The sequence below is a fragment of the Oryx dammah genome, unplaced genomic scaffold (genome assembly GCF_014754425.2).
Source record: "Oryx dammah isolate SB20612 unplaced genomic scaffold, SCBI_Odam_1.1 HiC_scaffold_13, whole genome shotgun sequence".
Classification (NCBI taxonomy): Eukaryota; Metazoa; Chordata; class Mammalia; order Artiodactyla; family Bovidae; genus Oryx; species Oryx dammah.
In genome coordinates this window covers 59,316,458-59,335,080 of record NW_024070197.1, presented here as the reverse complement: position 1 = coordinate 59,335,080, position 18,623 = coordinate 59,316,458, and the positions used below count along the sequence as shown (strand labels likewise).

At 49.5% G+C, this 18,623-nt stretch overlaps 1 protein-coding gene across 2 annotated transcripts in view; it reads left to right on the top strand.

Moving 5' to 3' along the window:
- The first annotated feature begins 936 nt into the window (after positions 1-936).
- The window catches only part of WWOX (WW domain containing oxidoreductase), a 906,401-nt gene continuing 888,714 nt past the window's right edge, over positions 937-18,623 (top strand). For both annotated transcript variants that reach the window (XM_040253481.1, XM_040253480.1), the window contains exons 1-4: positions 937-1,214; positions 7,696-7,760; positions 9,172-9,229; positions 11,675-11,853. In XM_040253481.1, the coding sequence (XP_040109415.1) occupies positions 1,108-1,214; positions 7,696-7,760; positions 9,172-9,229; positions 11,675-11,853 (409 nt within the window). In that variant the 5' untranslated portion in view covers positions 937-1,107. The remainder of the gene's footprint in view (positions 1,215-7,695; positions 7,761-9,171; positions 9,230-11,674; positions 11,854-18,623) is intronic.

Below are 18,623 nucleotides of genomic sequence, written 5' to 3'. Positions count from 1 at the left end.
AGTGTACATGGATTTGGAAAGAGTGATGTGATGGACCTGCGATGGGATAGTGGGTCTGTCAAAACTGCAACATGCTTACCTTAGGTTAGCTTTGGATTGGGTAACTTCCCAGGAAAGCAAGTCTCTTTTCTAAAGAGCAGGCAGAGCAGAAATTCCAAAGCAACATCAATCCCAGGACTTGAAGATAAAAGTCCTGATAAAAGGACTTGAAGATAAAAGATAAAATTCCCTTCTTCCCATTTTCCTCACTTTAAAACACGTGGAGTCTTGCATTTTTCTGTAAACTAGGGCCAGAGAAGTCACAGTCAGATTTCCCTGTAACGCTCAGAAGAAAGTTCTAAGTAGGGAATAGTCTGGAAAAGTCTATAAACGGCAGGCAATTGTAACCAATAGAACCATGCTGGGACTGGAAGAAACTTCTCCATGCAAAAACACCTCCATCAGCAGGTGCGTGGGAATTTGCTTTTTTATAGCTTGGTACAGCGTTGACTTTACACGCATAACAAAATCTGTGACTCAGCCTGGGAAAGCTCTGGAAGGCTTCTGAGCAAGACCCTTCACTTCCTGCCGTAAACACCGGACAGGCCGTGTAGCCTTAGAAAGCCAACATCGCTTGCCTCTTCCCTTTCCGCGCGGTGCGCTAGTCTGGCCAGGCTCGGGACTACATTTCCCAGGATGCCCAGTGGCGGGAGCTCCTGCGGGATAGGCCAGAGCCACGCGGAAGTGATTACGGGTCGCCCAGCAACGGGGGCGGAGCCCTGGCCCAGGATTGGATGCTCACGCCCCCGGCCTGGGGCGGGGCGGGGTTAGGAGCTCGGCCCCGCCTCCGGAGCCCCGGGGCGCTCGCCGGCTTTTACTTCCAGCCGAGCGGCCGTGTGTGCCGCTCTGCGCTTCCCCCTGCGTTCTCCCGAGGCCCCGCCCTCCTTTGCTCCGGCAGCTGCGAAAGTGCGGGCCTCGGATTCAGCGGCCCGGGCGCTGAGGGGCCCTGAGCGGCGCGGTGCGCAGGCGCGAGCGTGCGGGGCGCGCGGCGCGCGGTTGAAGCCGGAGTGAGTTCCTGGGCGCGGAGACTCGGCGGCCGGCGGGCGAGCGACCACTTCCCCCGCAGCCATGGCAGCCCTGCGCTACGCGGGCCTGGACGACACCGACAGCGAGGACGAGCTGCCCCCGGGCTGGGAGCAGAGGACCACCAAGGACGGCTGGGTTTACTATGCCAAGTAAGGGGGCGTCCGGGGCGCGCGGTGGACCCTGCCCGCTCCGCTCCCCGGGACGCGTGCTGCCCCCGGACCCCTGCCCGCGCGGGGAAGGCCTGCGCAGTGAAGGCTGCTGGCCTCCTGAGGACGGGCCCCATCCCGCTTTCTGGCCCTGCTGTCCAGCGTGGGGTCACCTGGCGGCGCCCAGACACGCCCTCTGCTGCCCAGGAGGCGGCAGTGCCCGGCGGTGTGGGGATGCACACGCTTGCATCCCCTTTCCCCAACATCAGAAAAAAACGAGCACGCCCTGCTCCTTTCTCGGGGGTCTAGAAGGGCCGCCTGGGAGTGTGTACTTGTCACAGACGTCCTAGTAGAGCTGTGTGTATATATATGTATGTATGCATGTATATGCCTGTATATAAAATGTAGCTAATACAGCTTTACTGTAGTTCTCGGGAAAGTTTTGAAAGCCCCAGGGAGGCCCTCTCTCCCGCCTCTTACAGTCTGGGCTTGGGCTGGGGGGATAACTCTCAGGGGTTACTCATCTGTTAAGAGGGTTGGTTGGAGAGTTTTAGTTGAGGCGCTGTAGTAAAGGCTTAGTTGAGGCCTGAACAAACTGTGCTGGGTCCCACTCTCGGCGCCGTCTCAGCCTGACACTAGAATCATCTGAGGACCGTCATAACTAGATTTGGGGTCTCAGCAGACACCCCACATAGGGACTCTCTTTTTTAAGCTTCCAAGCTAAGGCAGGTTATGGCTTTGAGAAACACGGAAGTAAATCAGTGGTTTTCTACTCTTGGGAAACTGACCGGGCTCTGCTCCCGGCCTCCGCCAGCAGGTTCTTCTTCTCTCTCCACTTGCTCTGCCTCCCGCCCCTATTGCTACTTTGTGAAATGTTTCCCTGGTAATTCCGATCTGCCCTAGGTTGTGGGCCGCCGCTGGCTGCCTCTGGTGGCTTTCTAGAAAGAAAAGCAGGAGGAGAAGACCTTGCTGCATTCTTTGAAGACACATTGGGAAGGTTATCCTGTGTCAGGCCCTTTGCTGAGTGCTGGTTTTACTGAGACCAGCTTGGTGGGACTTCCACTTGGTGGTCCAGTGGTTGCTACTGAGATCCTGCAAGATGCCTGTTGTGGCCAAAAAATAAAAAAGGTGGTCCTCGCACAGTCTGTGATGACCAGCAGCGTGCCCAGCAGGAGCTGTGTGGGCAGGTGGTGAGGAGCCTGGGGTGGTTGGCCCCTGAGCCCTGCCTTAGGGCACAGGTAGGAGTGGGCGGGTCCAGGAGCAGCTCAGGTACAAGAGACAGAGGCCCTGCCTGTGCCGTGGTGGTCCAGGAAGCTGAACACCTGTAAGTAGATATAGAGTAAGCAAGATGAGTAGATATATAGTAGATAAGTAGATACAAATTTTTGAATCATTGTATTTCATTGTATTTTCATTTTAAAACTCAGCATTCAAGAAACTTAGATCATGGCATCCAGTTGCATCTATTCATGTCAGCTGCGTGTCTTTAGAAGGAGGATTTCTGCTCTGGAGGAGTAGAGGGAGACGGGGCTCCGGATGGCTTCTGAGTGGGCATTGGTTGTGGCCAAGGCCTCTGCCTGAAGGGCTCTTTGATCCCTGGGAGCTGAGCTTCAGAGTCTCTGCCCACGAGGGCATCCCCGTGCACGGGCCCTGCCCTCTCCTCCCAGCACCTTGCGCCCCGCCATCCGTAGTTCTCTACATGCCACTCAGCCTCGCCTGCTGTCTGTCCCTCCCCAGATTGTCAGCGTTGTGAGCACAGGGACCGTTCCTCATTCCTCTTCATCCCCCATGCTTAGCATCACGGAGCCGTAAGATCAGTCCATGGGGAGTAAGGAAGTTAGCTCATCAAGCGAAGGTCTCCTGGGCCTCCCTGGCTGGGTGGCCTTCTGGGCCCTGGGGATGTGAAGACGCACAGGACCTGCTTCCTGGCTTCCAGGGCCTCCTCTGCTGTGGCTAGGGCCTGTCCCTGTTCTGGCTGCTGTCCCCAGAGCTCTCTGGCTCCCTTTCAGGTTTGACCTGTGGCCTCATGCTCCTCTGGAGGCTCCTGTGGCTGTGGTCCCTCTGCTGTCCCCCAGAAGGTTGTTGCTGAAGGACACCAGGATTCTTGGCCTCCAGAGACGAGGCTTGATCGCTCAGAGCTTTTGTGGGATAAAGTTTTACTAAAGTATAAAAGAGATAGAGAAAGCTTCTGACATAGACATCAGAAGGGGGCAGAAAGAGTGTCCCCTGCTAGTCTTTAGCCAGATGTTTTATGTCAGTTCAGTTCAGTTGCTCAGTCGTGTCCGACACTTTGCGACCCCATGAATCACAGCACACCAGGCCTCCCTGTCTATCACCAACTCCTGGAGTTCACCCAAACTCATGTCCATCAAGTCCGTGATGCCATCCAGCCATCATCCTCTGTCGTCCCCTTCTCCTCCTGCCCCCAATCCCTCCCAGCATCAGAGTCTTTTCCAATGAGTCAACTCTTCGCATGAGGTGGCCAAAGTACTGGTGTTTCAGCTTTAGCATCATTCCTTCCAAAGAAATCCCAGGGCTGATCTCCTTGAGAATGGACTGGTTGGATCTCCTTGCAGTCCAAGGGACTCTCAAGAGTCTTCTCCAACACCACAGTTCAAAAGCATCAATTCTTAGGTCTGTTAGAAAGCTGTTAATCAGATAAGTAGGTCAGTCAGTAAATCATCTGCCGACAGTGCAGGAGACCTGGGTTCAGTTCCTGGGTCGGGAAGATGCCCTGGAGGAGGGCATGGCAACCCACTCGAGTATTCTTGCCTGAAGAATCTCATGGACAGAGGAGCCTGGTGGGCTCCAGTTCATGGGGTTGCCAGAGTCGGGCACGACTTGGCAACTAAGCCGTCACGACTCAGATAAGAGAGACACTTCAGGGCTGAGGGACTTTCACCGGCCCCTCTCCCACAATACGCATTTTTGAGATAGGATGGCACGAGGTGTGTCATCCCCCAGCCATAAAACAATTGATATGAATCCTGATTTGTTGAGCTGGTATCAGCCCAAGGTTTGAGAAAAGAGAGTCTAGGTGGAACCATTTTGAAGAAAGGCACATTCCACAGCAAATACGTAGTTTCATTAACATAGCTTAAGAAAAACATTTTGTAAGAAAAATGCATTGGTGACCTCAAGGTTTGAGAAAAATTAAGTTCAGGTGGAACCAGGTGTCGTCGTGGCAACACAGAATTTTAAGAGAAAAAGCCTCTGACACTTGTAGTTTGTTTCCTCCTGTAGTTTGTTTCCTCCTGCCATTTAAGGGAGAGAGAAAAAATGTCTGCCCCTTGCAGCCTCTTCCCTCCATTTGGGGACCCCTGCCCACCTGCCTGCCCGCCTCTTACCCCCTGCGCCTCGCCTTCTGCTGGGTCACCCTTCCCTCTGCTTCCTTCCTGGAAGGCACACTCTGTAAGACCTGTGGGCTCCCGCTGGCTCCACTGAGGGCTTCCAGGAGCCCATGGGTGGGGGACTCCGTGGTGCCTGTGTGGTCCCTGGAAAACACCCTAGGACCCCCCAGTGGTGTTTGGCCCTGTTGACTCTGACTGTGGTGACAGAGCTTGGCAGGCTCCCAGCTCGGGTGGTGGGTGCCTCTCCCCAGACGCTCTCCTCTCCTCCCAGCCCTTGGTCTTTGCTCGAGGTGAAGGATGCCCAGAATGACCCCGGCCCTGCATTCCCAGCAGTCCCCCTGAGCTCTGCAGACCTGCAAGCATCCCGGGCCTTCGTTCACTCCCAGTTCTGGAAGGTCACTCGTCCGTCGTGGTTTGGGGAACCTGACCCATCTCTCAGAAGGTTGCCCTTGGAGTCCTTCCTTCTTTCCAAGGCCTTCCTCCCGCTGCTGTGGGGTGCCCCCCAGCCCAGCCAAGGACTGAGGCTGCAGCTCCTAGCCGGCCCCTGGGATCTCGTGGGAACCCTCCTTACAGCCTCACTCCTTCTCTCCCGTGTGGGTTCTGTCAGCCCCTCAGCCTCCCCACAAGCAACCTCAAAGGCTCACATGGCTCATTGCCCCCAGGCTGGGCCCCCAGGGAGGCCCAGTATTGTGGCGGAGGGTGACTGGTCACCAGTGTGAGCTGGGGGGCCTTTCTCACTGCCCTGACACCACCCAGGGCAGTCCCTCTGCCTTAACCGGCGGGGGTGGGGGGGTACTGAGGGCCGAGGGCTCGGTGCTGGGGGCCATGGTGCAGTCCCGGGGGTCTTCGGGGCCTCAGCCCCTGCCCCCCTGTGCTCCTGAAGCCCCTGGGCCTGAAGAGGGATGGCTGGCCTGCCCAGTGGGAGGCGGGTCCCTGTCTGCAGGAGGCTCTGGGTCTCCCTGTTGAGCTTCAAAAAAAGCCCCCAAACCTTAGAAGAGCGTACTTGAAAGCGATAGCCATGTAATGTGGTGTGAATTTAATTTTGATCCCTTTGTTTTACATTAAAATCACTGTTAATTATCTCTTTAAATGACAAAAAGAAAAAGAGAAAGCTTGCTGAAAGAAAAGAAAAATAAAAGAGGACTTCTTTTTGAAGGAGAATAAGATAACAGCGGGGACGTGTTGTAATTTTCTGTTCATTAAAAAGTCATTTTAGGTTACAGTGGAAAGGGAACAGCTTTTAATTAACTTTTATACGAAATTTATTTCAAATAATCCTTTTCTGTCAAAGGCCCAGTTCTTAGTTCTTCACACATGTAGACTGACTGAGGCTTCTTCTCTGACCCCAGGAAGTGGGGCCGTTATTACTCCCTTTGTACTGATGGGAAAACTGAGGCTCAGGGAGGTTTAGTAACTTCTCCGAGGGCAAAAGGCTGGTGAGTGGGAGGACCAGGAAATGTGGGCGTCAGGCCCGGGACCCCGAGTCTGCGGGAGACGGGGGCAGTGTCTGCAGAGCCTTGCCGTTGCCACGGCTGTGTTGGCGCCTGGTGGGTGGAGAGCAGGGATGCTGGTCATCACCCTGCAGTGCCCAGGATGGTCCCCACTGCAGAGAGTGACCCCCCTTCAGGAGGGCCGGGGCAGCAGCAGGGCTACCCTTCCCAGGGCGTCGGGGCTTCCTTTCTCCTCGCAGGGGTGCCCGTGCCCTCTGTCTGTGCGGGATCGCATCCATCACGGGTCCCGTCCCGGGTCCCGTCTCTTCCCTGTGCTGCCGGGGACACCGGCTCCCTGGATGCGTGCAGTGCGGGAGCTCAGGTGTGTGGCCTTCCGAGTCCACAGTGTCCCTGCGCTGGCCGCTGGGAGTTTGCAAAACACCAGAAGCCGGCACTTCCTAAAAAGACTCTGCTTTTGACGTGCAGCATCTTACAGGAGCATTTACTTGCTCTCTGTATTTATTCTGTTTAAAATAATGGCTCCGGAAGAGCTGTTCTGTCGTCTGGTTGTCAGTGATTTCGTGTTATTTTCTACTTTGGCCTGAGCATGTGAACTTTGAATGCTTCTTGCAACATGCAGCTTTTTCTGGCATTAAGTAATTTTATGTTTTTCTTGACAATAGATCACCTGTTGACAGGTGTCTCTAGTCTGTTACTGGCTCGTGGTTTGAATTTGAATGATAACTGTATATGCTCTCCTGAGATGAAAGGCTAGTTTGGCATGGAAATCAGACCAGCTTGTATATTTGATTTGTTCAAAATAGTAGACCTTTTGAGGCTTTTTATATGTCAGATACCGTGTCCAACCCTTTATGTACAGTATCCTCATAACATTCTCCTGAGATCAGTACTAAGGTTATTTCCATTTTGCCAATGAGGAAGTTAAGGCTCCAAAGCTAAGTAACTTAACCTACGGGGCTGTCTTACCACTTCTTAATTTCCTCTTAGATGAAATTAGGAATCAGCACTTAAAAACACTTTGATGTTAAATTTGTGAAAAGAATAAAACATTTAAGAAGATTTGCAACCCCATAGACTATAGCCCACCAGGCTCTTTTGTCCATGAAATTCTCCAGGCAAGAATACTGGAGTGGGTAGCCTTTCCCTTCTCCAGGGGATCTTCCCGACCCAGGGATTGACCTGGCTCTCCTGTACTGTAGGCAGATTCTTTACTGTCTGAGCCACCAGGGAAACCACTAAGATTAAGGTTGTATCTAAATTATATTTACATGTCGGCATTATAAATTAGACTGAGAATTTTCAGTCTATCCTGGAGTAAAACTGAAGCAGGTACAAAGCAGAACTCCTCTCTAGATATTTTGAGAAATTCAGTGAGATTTCTAGAGTTGACCCACAGCCTGGGTCCCGTCTTCTTCCTCTGGCTTCACCATCGGTTCATAAATGCAGGCTTTTACCAGACTGCTGCTGCTTGCAACCTAGAGAGTTTGACCTGTTGCAAACAGCCATCTTATGTTCTGAATATTTCTTTGTGAATGTCTGACTTGACTACTCTTGAGGGAGAATTATGTTGGGGAGAGAAAAATCTAATGCCATGGATTAATTTTAGAAGTGTATTTTAGAATTTTAGAAGTGTAACTTTTCTTATTGTTCTCTGGATTTTTTCTTTTTTTTTTTTTTACACAGTCACACGGAGGAGAAGACCCAGTGGGAACATCCAAAGACTGGGAAAAGAAAGCGAATTGCAGGAGGTTTGTATGCCGGTATCATAAAGCAGTGAACCTTGTATGTTGGGCATGGTTCGGATGGGAAGACTGTCACAGGCAGAGGGTCTGTTGAGGAACTGGCCCTTCCCTCTCGGGAGCTTGTAGGATTCGGTAGAAGAAGATGACGAGATTTTTGAGTGAAATGTTGATTTCTCACTGGCCTTAAAAATAAAGTATTAAAATAATAGGGCTCTTGAACTCACAGTTCATTAGGTTTTCTCGTAGTTGCACTGTTTGTGAAAATGTCATTGGTTCCTATCCTGGAATTAAGTATACTGGTGTTAGAATTCCGTGAAGCTTGTGGTGACTCGTAGGTGTTTCTGAGTACGTGTGTCATCCATGGCGTAGAAACGTAAGAAAGTCCGTGCCTTCAAGAGGTTGAGGGTCTATTTGAAAAGACATCGTGTACCCATGGAAGAAAAAGTGAAACTGCTCTGTAATGGGAGTCATCACAAGTCAGCATACAAATGGTACTGGCTGCCTCTGTAGTGTAGATACATTCTGGGAGTTCATTCCAGGGAGAATCCATGTTGATTGGAGCAACCAGGAAGGATTTTGTGAAAAGCAGGAGCTGAAGGGAGTGTTGAAGAATGATCACGAATGAAATAGTTTTAAAAATAGAGTTGCCATATGACCTCGTGGTCCCACTCCTGAGCATATACCCATCTAATACTCTGTTTTGAAAGGATACACGCAGCCCTGGGTTCACTGCGGCACCAGTTACGATAGCCAAAATATGAAAACGACTTAAATGATTATCAGCAGATGAATGGACAGAGGTGTGTGTATACAGTAGAGTGCTCTTCACCATAAACAGAATGCAGTGTCATTTGCAACAGTATGGGTGGGCCTGGAGATTGCCGAACTAAGGGAAGGAGGTCAGAAAGAGACAGCACCGCATGCTGTCACTGACATGCGGAGTCTAAGATGCGGCGCGTGGACGTGTCTATGGAACAGACAGGCTCACCGACAGAAGAGGCCTGTGACTCCCACGGGGAAGTTTGAGATTAACAAATACACATGACTGTGTATAGGGTAGATAAAAAAGAAGGTCCTACTCTATAGCATAGGGATTATATTCCATATCCTGTGATTAAACCGTAATGGAAGAGAATAGGAAAAAGAACATATATATATGTAAAACTTAAGTCCCTCTGCTGTACAGCAGAAATTAACACAATATTGTCACTCAACTATACTTCAGTAAAACGAGAAAGAATGAAATAGTCTTACTTCCCAAGCAAGAGACAGAAGTGTGGAGTCTGGCTGGGGTAACAGGCCTTTCCCACCTGCCGTGGTTGGAGCCCTGCTGGTTGGGTGGGAGGCTGGGACTGTGGCCGAAAGGGTGGGGCTTCGGCTCACCCCTCCCCCAGGTAGCTGTCTTGCTGTTTTTCAGATCTGCCCTACGGATGGGAACAAGAAACCGATGAGAATGGACAGGTGTTTTTTGTCGAGTAAGTTGTCTACAGACTATTCTCGGGCTTCTTGCTTTTGTGATAAGTGTATACATTGTAGAAAAATATTATGTAGTGTGTAATCTTACAGCAGGAGTAACTGCTGTTAACGATTTTTATATTTTTTTTCTTCCGTATTTTCTGTACATATCCTTAAAAAGAGAGAATGTATTGGGTGAACTGTTTGGTTAACTGTTTTTGGCACATAATTCGTGTGAGTTGTTTTTCATATCCTTAGAAAGTTTTCCAGAAAACGATGTTTAACAGCTAAGTGGTATCATTTTGTATAGATATACTCTAATTTATCAAATTACCTACAGGGCATTGATGCTGTTACATTTCTGTGATGTGGCATCCATACGAGCAGATCTCGTCGTACCGCACTTCACAGATACTTTTTTTTTTAAATTGAAGGTTTGTGGCAACCCTACCCTGAGTGCCTTGTGGCGCCATTTTTCCAATAACGTTTGCTCACCTTGTGTCTCTGTCACATTTTGGTGATTTCTGCGATATTTCAAACCCTCCCCTGGCATAAGGGCTTCCCTGTGGCTCAGAGGGTAAAGCGTCTGCCTGCAACGCGGGAGACCTGGCTTCGATCCCTGGGTCAGGAAGATCCCCTGGAGAAGGAAACGGCAACCCACTCCAGTATTCTTGCCCGGAGAATCCCATGGACAGAGGAGCCTGGCGGGCTACAGTCCACGGGGTCACAGAGAGTCGGACACGACTGAGCAGCTCCACACACACACACACCACTGGCATAAAGGTTACGACTCACTGGAGACACAGATGATGGTGAGTATTTTTTAACTGTAAAGTGTTTGTTAACTAAGGAATGCGCGTGTTTTTTAGACAGTGATGCCATCGCACATTTAGTAGACTCGTGTAAACGTAACTTTGAAATGCACAAAATTTCTGGGAAGCCACAAAATTTGTATGACTCAGTTTATTGCATGCGACGTTCATTTTGTTCCTTTGGTCTGGAACTGACCCCACAATGCAGTATCTCCAAGGTGTGCCCGTAATTCTAATGTTTTGAGCATCCTTGTCTGTAACACTATCTTTGGAATAAACTACAATAACAAACAGCAGTAGTGGCCACGTGTCTAGCACCTAGCATGACCCAGGTGTGCTTCTAACTGCCTTATACCTGTGGGCTAACTCTCAGTCCCCAAAGTGCTCTAAGGGAGGCCAGTGCTCAGCTGCCTGGCCAGTCATGGCCCTGCTCTGATCCTGCTAGAGTGTTGATAAACTTAGCAGCAGTTCCCTGGGGGAAGAGCCCGGGTTTGTTGCTGTGGGACTTCCACCATAGGTTATTTCTGGTTACCATGGTGGAGCCACAGAGGTGCTGGGAGAGAGATGTACGTTTGTGAGCCAGGGTGACCATGTCTCCAGGGAGCTCTTGTCTGTATGACTGGAGTCAGAATGCTTACCTGGCAACTGTGGTTAAAAGTCAAATCAAAGTCGGGTTATTCTTGGGTCTTAGTGTTTGTGGGGTGATGAGTATAGATTTTTAATCTGTATCTAGTTTTATACACGGATACACATTACAGATACATTTTTTTAACCTATATATATATTTTTTTTCTTTGCTGCACCGCAAGGCTTTTGGGATCTTAGTTTCCGGACCAGGGATCAAAACCCGGGGCAGGGCAATGAAAGCCCCGGCTCCTAGCTGCTGGGCCGCCAGGGAACTCCCACAAATACATTTTCAGTCATGAAATCTTTCTTTCTGGAGAGTTCTTCATGGCTTTCAAGATACATTGAGGTGTACCTCGAATCCCAAGGTTACATTTAAAATGTGAAAAGCAAATCCTATTCAGTGGGAGCAACTGGTCTTTCTGTATGAATAGGATGTACCAGTGTGTTTTAATACATTGTTTACAGTATCAATATATTTTATTACTGTTTTCTACAAGATTTAGATCAGCTCCAAGTCAAAATTAGAGTGTGAGTATAGTCTTAAAATGAAAATGTTTAGAAATTTTAGTAGTTGACCACTTTCATATTTATTGTTGCAACTTTTATCACTTTGAGTTTCCTCCTCAGAATCTTCTTAGGCCCTTGCACATAAGAAATTTAACTGAAATCTGCCAGCAAGAGTGACTGGCAAATCTTAACAGCCATGTTTGCATGACTTAATTAAAAAGCCCCAAGCCTGCTGCGTTTTTGAGACCTGAGGATACAGGGCAGTGCTTACTGTGTGTTACAACTTCTTTTACAGGCAGTTCCAAAGAAAAAGCTTGGATGCCTATTTTCCTAGGCAGGATGGTAATCCTCTGGAGCCCAGAACATAGATCAGACAGACCCCAGGTCTTTCCAGGGTTAAAGAGCCTTTCTAGGCCCTGGAAAATGGAGTTTGCCTAGCCTGCATCGGAAGATTGTCTTGTGGTCATAAACGCCTCCATCCACTGCTGTGCGCTCACTGCTTTCTCTTCTTCTCTGCAGCCACATAAACAAAAGAACCACCTACTTGGACCCAAGACTGGCGTTTACTGTGGACGACAATCCCACGAAGCCAACCACCAGACAGAGATACGACGGCAGCACCACGGCCATGGAGATCCTCCAGGGCCGAGACCTCAGCGGCAAAGTGGTCGTGGTGACCGGGGCGAACTCGGGGATCGGTGGGTCGTCAGCCGGCAGTCGTGGTTGTCGCTGCTGCTTGTCGCGTGCATGATGAGATCCACTCTAGCCGGGGGGAGGTTTTGTTCAGTGATTCTCTGATTAAAAGATACTTGTAGGCGCTTCAGCCTTTGGCTCATTAAAGTCCTGGGTGCTTTTTCGGTCCCGGTGTTTCCGTGGAAGGAAGGCCACGGAGGGGCTGACCCTGAATCCTCCGAATGCTGCAGTCACAGGGGACAGTGGTTATTTTGGTTCTTAAGGAAGAGAGACGGCAGGCTCCGTTTGGGATTTTTTGAGCTGGTCTGCATGCTGTGCAGACATAGTCCGGGCGCCTGGCCTCTTGAGCCCAGCGTTGGTTGGTAGTGGGCTCTCGGAAGCAGCAGTGTGTGGTGATTATGGGACAGAGGGCACAGCAGGTGTCCTATGGTCGCCGAGAATATCACTTTCCCTGGAGAGCAGGATTTGGTTTCTCTGCAGGGTGGCAGAATCGGTCCTTGTCTTGACCTCTCGGTGGCCCATGTTTCCCACGGTGACCGTCACCAGGGCGGGGGCTCCAGGGGGTGCCAAGGCTGGAAGAGAAACCGTGGCCAAGCAGATGGCCCCGTGGCCACTCCACATGATTTCATTCTTGTTTCACTTGGTTCCGGTGACGTGAACATCTGAGTCTAGGAACCAGCTGCTTGGAGTGAGGATGCGCGTCCTCCGGTTTATTTACAGGAGCAAGACATGGAGTTGTGTTCTGCTGTATTCCGGCAAGCTCTCTGTCCCTTTGCAGCACCAGCCCCCTTCCCGGCCCCCGCTCCCAGCCTCCCCTCTGACCAGCTTTGGGTCCTCAGCCTTTTATGCCCCTCTAGGCCTTCTTTCTCCAGCTTCGTTAAGTTTTGGTGACCCCTTCTTGAACTCACGGAAACATTTCCTGGTATCAGCAGGGCAAGTCCAGGTGGTGACATTTTCTTAGAGCGTCAGTTGTTTCAGAGTGCGGTGTCAAAAATCTAATAAGCTTCAGTCCCAGAGCAGAACTTGTCTTTTTTCTTTTTAACTAAGACGAGACCTCCTTTTCCATCTGTGGTTTTGTGTGTTCGTTCAGTCGCTTTTTGGGTGCCCTGGGTCTTCATTGCTGCGTGCACGTGGGCTGTCTCTGGCTGTGGTGAGCGGGGGCTGCTCTCCCTCGCGCGGCACAGGCCTCTCGCTGCCGCGCTTCTCGTTGTGGGGCACCGGCTCTGCGGCGTGAGGGCGTCTGTGGTTTCGGCACACAGGCTCAGTTACTCCGTGGCAGGTGGGGTCTTCCCGGACCAGGGGTCAAATCAGGGTCCCCTGCATTACAAGGCCAGCTCTTAACCAGGGAAGCCCCAGAGCAGAACTTTTGACTGTTTTTTTTTTTTTTTAATTGAAAGGGATTTATTTAAAAATCAACTCTCAGACCTCATCCTGGACTGAGAATATGTTCAGTCCAATTGTCTGAATCGCATTGGCATCAATTCTACGTATTTGTCATCGATAGAAAAAACTGATGATGCTGTATTAAAAATAGTTGCAAGATCCTCAGTCATCTAGGAAACAGTGTCGTGCTGACGTGTTGACCACTCTCTGTGAGGGTGTGGACTAAGCGTAGAATAATTAAGAAAAAAAATAAGGACTTAAATCAAATCTCTCTGTTTAACACTCAGTTTCCCAGAGAAGTAACCAAAAGTTCTCATTCCCTTAATCTTGTGGCTGGACAGTTTTTCCCTTTCGTTAGTAAGACATGGGACTTCTGATGGTCTGCGTAAGTGGTCAGACTCGGCTCTGTCTGACACATGGCGCACCTTCGCGTCTGGGGGAAGCTCTGCTGAAATTTGCCACAGGAGGATTATAACATGGTTGTTGTTATTTAGTTGCTAGGTCGTTTCCAACTCTTTTGAGACCCCATGGACTGTAGCCTGCTAGGATCCTCTGTCCATAGGATTTCCCAGGCAAGAATACTGGAGTGGATCCTTCTCCTGAAGTTTCCTTTTTCAGGGCATCTTCCCAACCCAGGGATCGAACCCACGTCTCCTGCTTGGCAGGCAGATTCTTTACCATTGAGCCACCTGGGAAGCTGTAACACGGGACCAAAGGGGTTGGTTCAGAATATGCAGAGAGCTCCGTGCGGTGGGGTATCGAGTCGCGATTGGAAGGAAGGAGGAGGTCCTGGAGCATCGACGAGAAATGTGCTGTGGTCAGAGTGGGCCTCGGGCCTCTCGCAGAGGACCCTGGCTCTTCATAGCCCTGACTTCTTCCCCCGTCACTGTGCTTGAGCTGTCTCGTGGACCCTGCTGGGCGTGCCTGTGGTCCAGTGGCACGTGGGGGCGCTTCGTCACGCTCAGGCTGGGAGGGAGGTGGGGGGTCTCGGTGCCATGCTGCCCCCCGTCCCCAGCTCTGACCTCAGCTGCTTTCAGCTCTGCCTCCTCACCCTGGGGCCCCTCCACCCTTGAGAAGCCCAAGTCTGGGGGAGCTCCTGAGATTTGTTTCCTTAATTTTGTGAAATAATATCGGACTGAATGTTCCAGGTAATCAAATCCTTGCAAATAACTGTCACACTGCAGCCCCGCCAGCAGGCTTAAAGAGAAGAGCTGAAGGCAGGCCTGTGGCTTTCTGGTTGTCTCTAAGGCGGCCTTACAGTGTCCCTGCCCCAGGAGGTTGTGGCTTCCAGGTGAAGCCCTCCCTTCTCCTGAACTGTGACATGCTGGATTAGACATTGCTATCACTGCTCTGTTTCTGCCACTTCACACGGAACCACTGAGAACAGAGCGGACCACTGAGAGTAGAGCGATCCAGGTGTCTTTGCTTTCAGTGCTCCTGGGCACTCAGGACTCACCCTCTGTGGAAGCTGGGACGTGCTGGCCTGCCTTTACCGCTCATGGGGCCTGTGACCCACGTGGGAACTGCCGTCTTTAGCCTCCTGGACGTCTGTGCTCTTGGGAGCAGAGGCGGCCATCACAAAACATACCAGCCTTTATGTTGAGAGTGGTGACTCCACAGCTGAAAACACAGGTAACCTGATCGGCTTTACAAAGGTTGGTTTACAAATTCGGTGTTTCCCGTGATGGTTTGGTTGAATTCCTGACAGGGCGCTGCTCTGTAGGACTTGCTCTTCGGGCACCCAGGCCCCGGCCATAGGAGGGTGCTGATGGCATAACCGCGTGTCTCCTGGGGACAGCCCACCAGCGCCCTCTCCCCTGGCTCTAGGGGGCTGCAGGTCTTGGGAAGTCACCTCCTCTAAAACTCGCCTTCTTCTCCCTCAACCTCTGTCTGAGCACGTCCTGAACCCGGAGGACCTTCTAGATGGAGCGCTGTAGGTTTTGGACCTCTCTCTCGAGCTCAGCATCGCAGTGTCCAGGCCAGTCTCCCCATGCACCAGAGCCGCTGCTCGCAGGCCGAGTGGCCTGGAACCTGGTCCTGACCGCCGACCCGCAGAGACGAGGCGGGAGGCCACTGCTATTCGTGCTCGCTGTAGCGCTGCCCAGGAAGGGGCAGGTGTCCGTAGCTCCCTGGAGTCCGTGGTACGACGGAAATGATCTGGTAAAAGAAATGAATGGAAGTGGCTTCAGCACAGTGGCTGTTAAACGCGGACGGAGTCTCCCGCCAAGTCGCAGGAGAGGGGGTTTCAGAGACTGGGGATCTCCCATCATGGAAGATCCCATAGCCGCTTCTCTGGACTCAGGCCTTTTGGCTGAGCTGGTTGTTGACCTCTGCCTGTCAATAGCTCAGTGCAAACTGCTGCCCTCTCGCAGCTGAGGGCTGACCGTGCTCCTCAAAGGCCAGACCCTTCCAGCGCGGGGCTGCCTGAATGCCTCAGCGTGGGGCTGTGCCTGCCCTGTGCGTTGTCTGCTGTGAGTAGGCACGTCGGTTGGGAATTGTGCAGATGTTGCAGGGAGCAAAGTTACCGTCACGGCACCTAAGGAGGGAGGTCCAGGTCCTGTCAGACATCCACTGAAGAGCTGTTAACAAGGATGTGCGCGCAACGCCGCTGTTCTCGGCCTGCTGCTCGCTGGCGATGATGATGAAACTTTCTTCCCAACTCCAGCTTCTGGAAGATCCATTTCCTCTTGGCTCTACTGGTCCTTGATTGCTGGGCGGGCTTTTCCCTAGCTGCGTGTGCGGCTCCTCATTGCGGTGGCTTCTCTTGTCGCAGAGCACAGCTCTAGACCCCTGGGCTCAGCCGTTGTGGCTTTGGGGTTTTGGAGCATAGGCTGAGAGCTGTGGCCCATGGGCTTCGTTGCTGCACGGCATGCGGGATCTTCCCGGATCAGGAATCGAGCCTGTGTCTCCTGCACTGGCAGGCGGATTCTTTACTCCTGAGCCACCAGGGAAAGTCCCCAACGTCCAGTCTTAAAACCAACAGTGGTTAACATTTGGTTTTTAAATCCCTTTTGGAGTGTAGTCAGGATGAAACATTTCTTTGACGTTCTGAGCCTTGATAACGCTGGGCTGTCTCAAAAGTTGTGACTTGAGGTCTGGAATAGCCTGGCTTGTGTTTGATTTTTGAGTCAGACGACCCATTAACAAGAAGAAAACTGTTTTTTTACCCCTGAACAAATACAAGCTGACCACCTCAGAATATTCCAGTAAAATATATTTTAGGACCGACACTTCAATTTTCTGTTGATATTTATGTTATATATGATAAATCTCCTTAAGGTCCATTACAGAATTCTAATACTGTGTGTACATGTGTGCACATACTTATATACCAAAATTTATATACTTTGAGACATAAAAAAAAGTGTATGTTCACACTGTCAAAGTCAACCCCAAATTTATTCTTGAAACAAAATGGAGGTATCCGATTTCCACCCCGGAATCCCAGAATGGTGGAGTTGAATGTTGAAACTGGTTGTTTTGGTTAGAGAGCCCGTGTTTTAGAGCTTGGGGTCTTGTTCCAAAATCATGTGTTGAAATTCCAGCGTGAAGTGTACTCGCTGTATTCTTTTATCCTGCAAATCATCGCCACGATGAATTCATCTCTGGTGTAAATTCTACCCGTTGTGCGTCGGTCCTAGAAGAGTGCTTCTCTTCTTGTGGAAAAGTGTGTCCATCCTTCAGGTTTAAACCCACCAGAGCCTCTTTTTCTCCACCCTCAGGTCTTTGGTTTTCTTTTCCACACCGAGTGTGACTAAATTTTGCCTTCTGGCCTAAATCACGCCATTGACTCCCCCCGTCCCAGTTATTCCAAAAGATCCCATATGTTCAAGGACAAGAGGGTGCCTCGGAGTCAGCTTCCTGTTTAAAGCTCCCTCGTGTGGGATCATTACACGGGAGATCTTGAAATTCCTGATTACAGTCTCCTTCCCGGTTGTCAACAAGATTTAAACTAGTGGGATCGCGACGTGTATCTTCTTTTTAAGAACCTGGTGCTCGTTAAGCGGAGGGGAATTTTTTGAAGTAATCTAAATGATCTTTTGGGAATTCACACCCCCATTTTAAATGAAAAACATTTGTGACTATTTTATGATCAAATACACCCACGTAAGTGAAATGATTTTGCAGTTATTCCAAGAAACTATTGAGATTTTTGACAGTGTTGGAAGAAGTCCTTGAATAATAATACATAAAAATTGAGAATTAGTACTTACAAATTAAAGAACCTTTTTTACATTTAAATATTCTTAGACATTGAATAGACATGGGAATCACATGATCAGAATATTTGAGAAGCTGTATAATAAAGGAGGAGGTCAACTGAAATATTCTAATGAGCCTCATCTCATAATTTGGTAATCATATTTAAAAACTTATTTAAAAATGTATGCAACAGATAATATGTAAATGATCTATGTGCCTCAGATGTCAACTAAAGCTTTCTTTTCAGATGAGGTCAATTGAATTTCATACTTGCATGTATGTTGAGATTTTAATTTATTTGTTATAAATAAGCATAACAAACGAGATTCATACAAGCTGCTATTCATTGCCAAAGTGGTTTAAAATCATCACTTAAAAAGAAGTATTTAAAAATAGTTCCACCCTAATTAAGATTACAGGTGTTTTATCAGGTTTGAAAACTTGACGGTTATTTTACTTAACCCCGAATATAAGATATTTGATTTTTGCTTTTGCATAGTACAGTGACATAGCAGTTGTGAGGAAAGAAAGGGTTCTGTGTATTTTGTGTGAATTACCTAAAAGAGAAATGTCTGCCTATAGGTTTATATTTTCTCTCCACTAGAGGGCGCTGTTGCCCTTTGAGACAATTAAACAAAAGCGGTAGCATCTCAGTACAGTTTTCTTCCTCTCCGTGGGGTCTTGCTTTCATTTTTGTTAAATAATGCCTTTTACTTTCCTAACATATCTTTCAGGTTTTGTATGTTCTGGTGAAAGAGTTCACACTGAAGACTGTTGCTTCTCTTTCTTTCTCACCCCCTCCTCTTGCCTCCCCCTTTTTTCCCCCCGGTATGAAATTCCAAGGATGAAGAGATCCATTTAGAAAAAGGCCCATTGTGTTCAGGGAGCAGCCCATTCTGCCAGATTACACAAGGGCATGTGTTCTCGTGACATTATTGGTTTTGAGTGTGCTGGCCTATCAATAATGTGGTTTTTTTATTTCTAAGTGGAAATTGTAATATTTAAATACTACTACCTCTGTTTAAGGTTCATTTAGAAGGCCTTGGTGATCTTGCAGTTTTTTTCTAAGAATATAGAATTTCTCTGTCTCCCTCCCTCAGCCTACTCAGTGTTATATAATTTATTGTAATTAGATTGCTTAGTAATGATATGTTTTTGCAATAGAAAGAAAATGTGTCCTTTTGGGCTT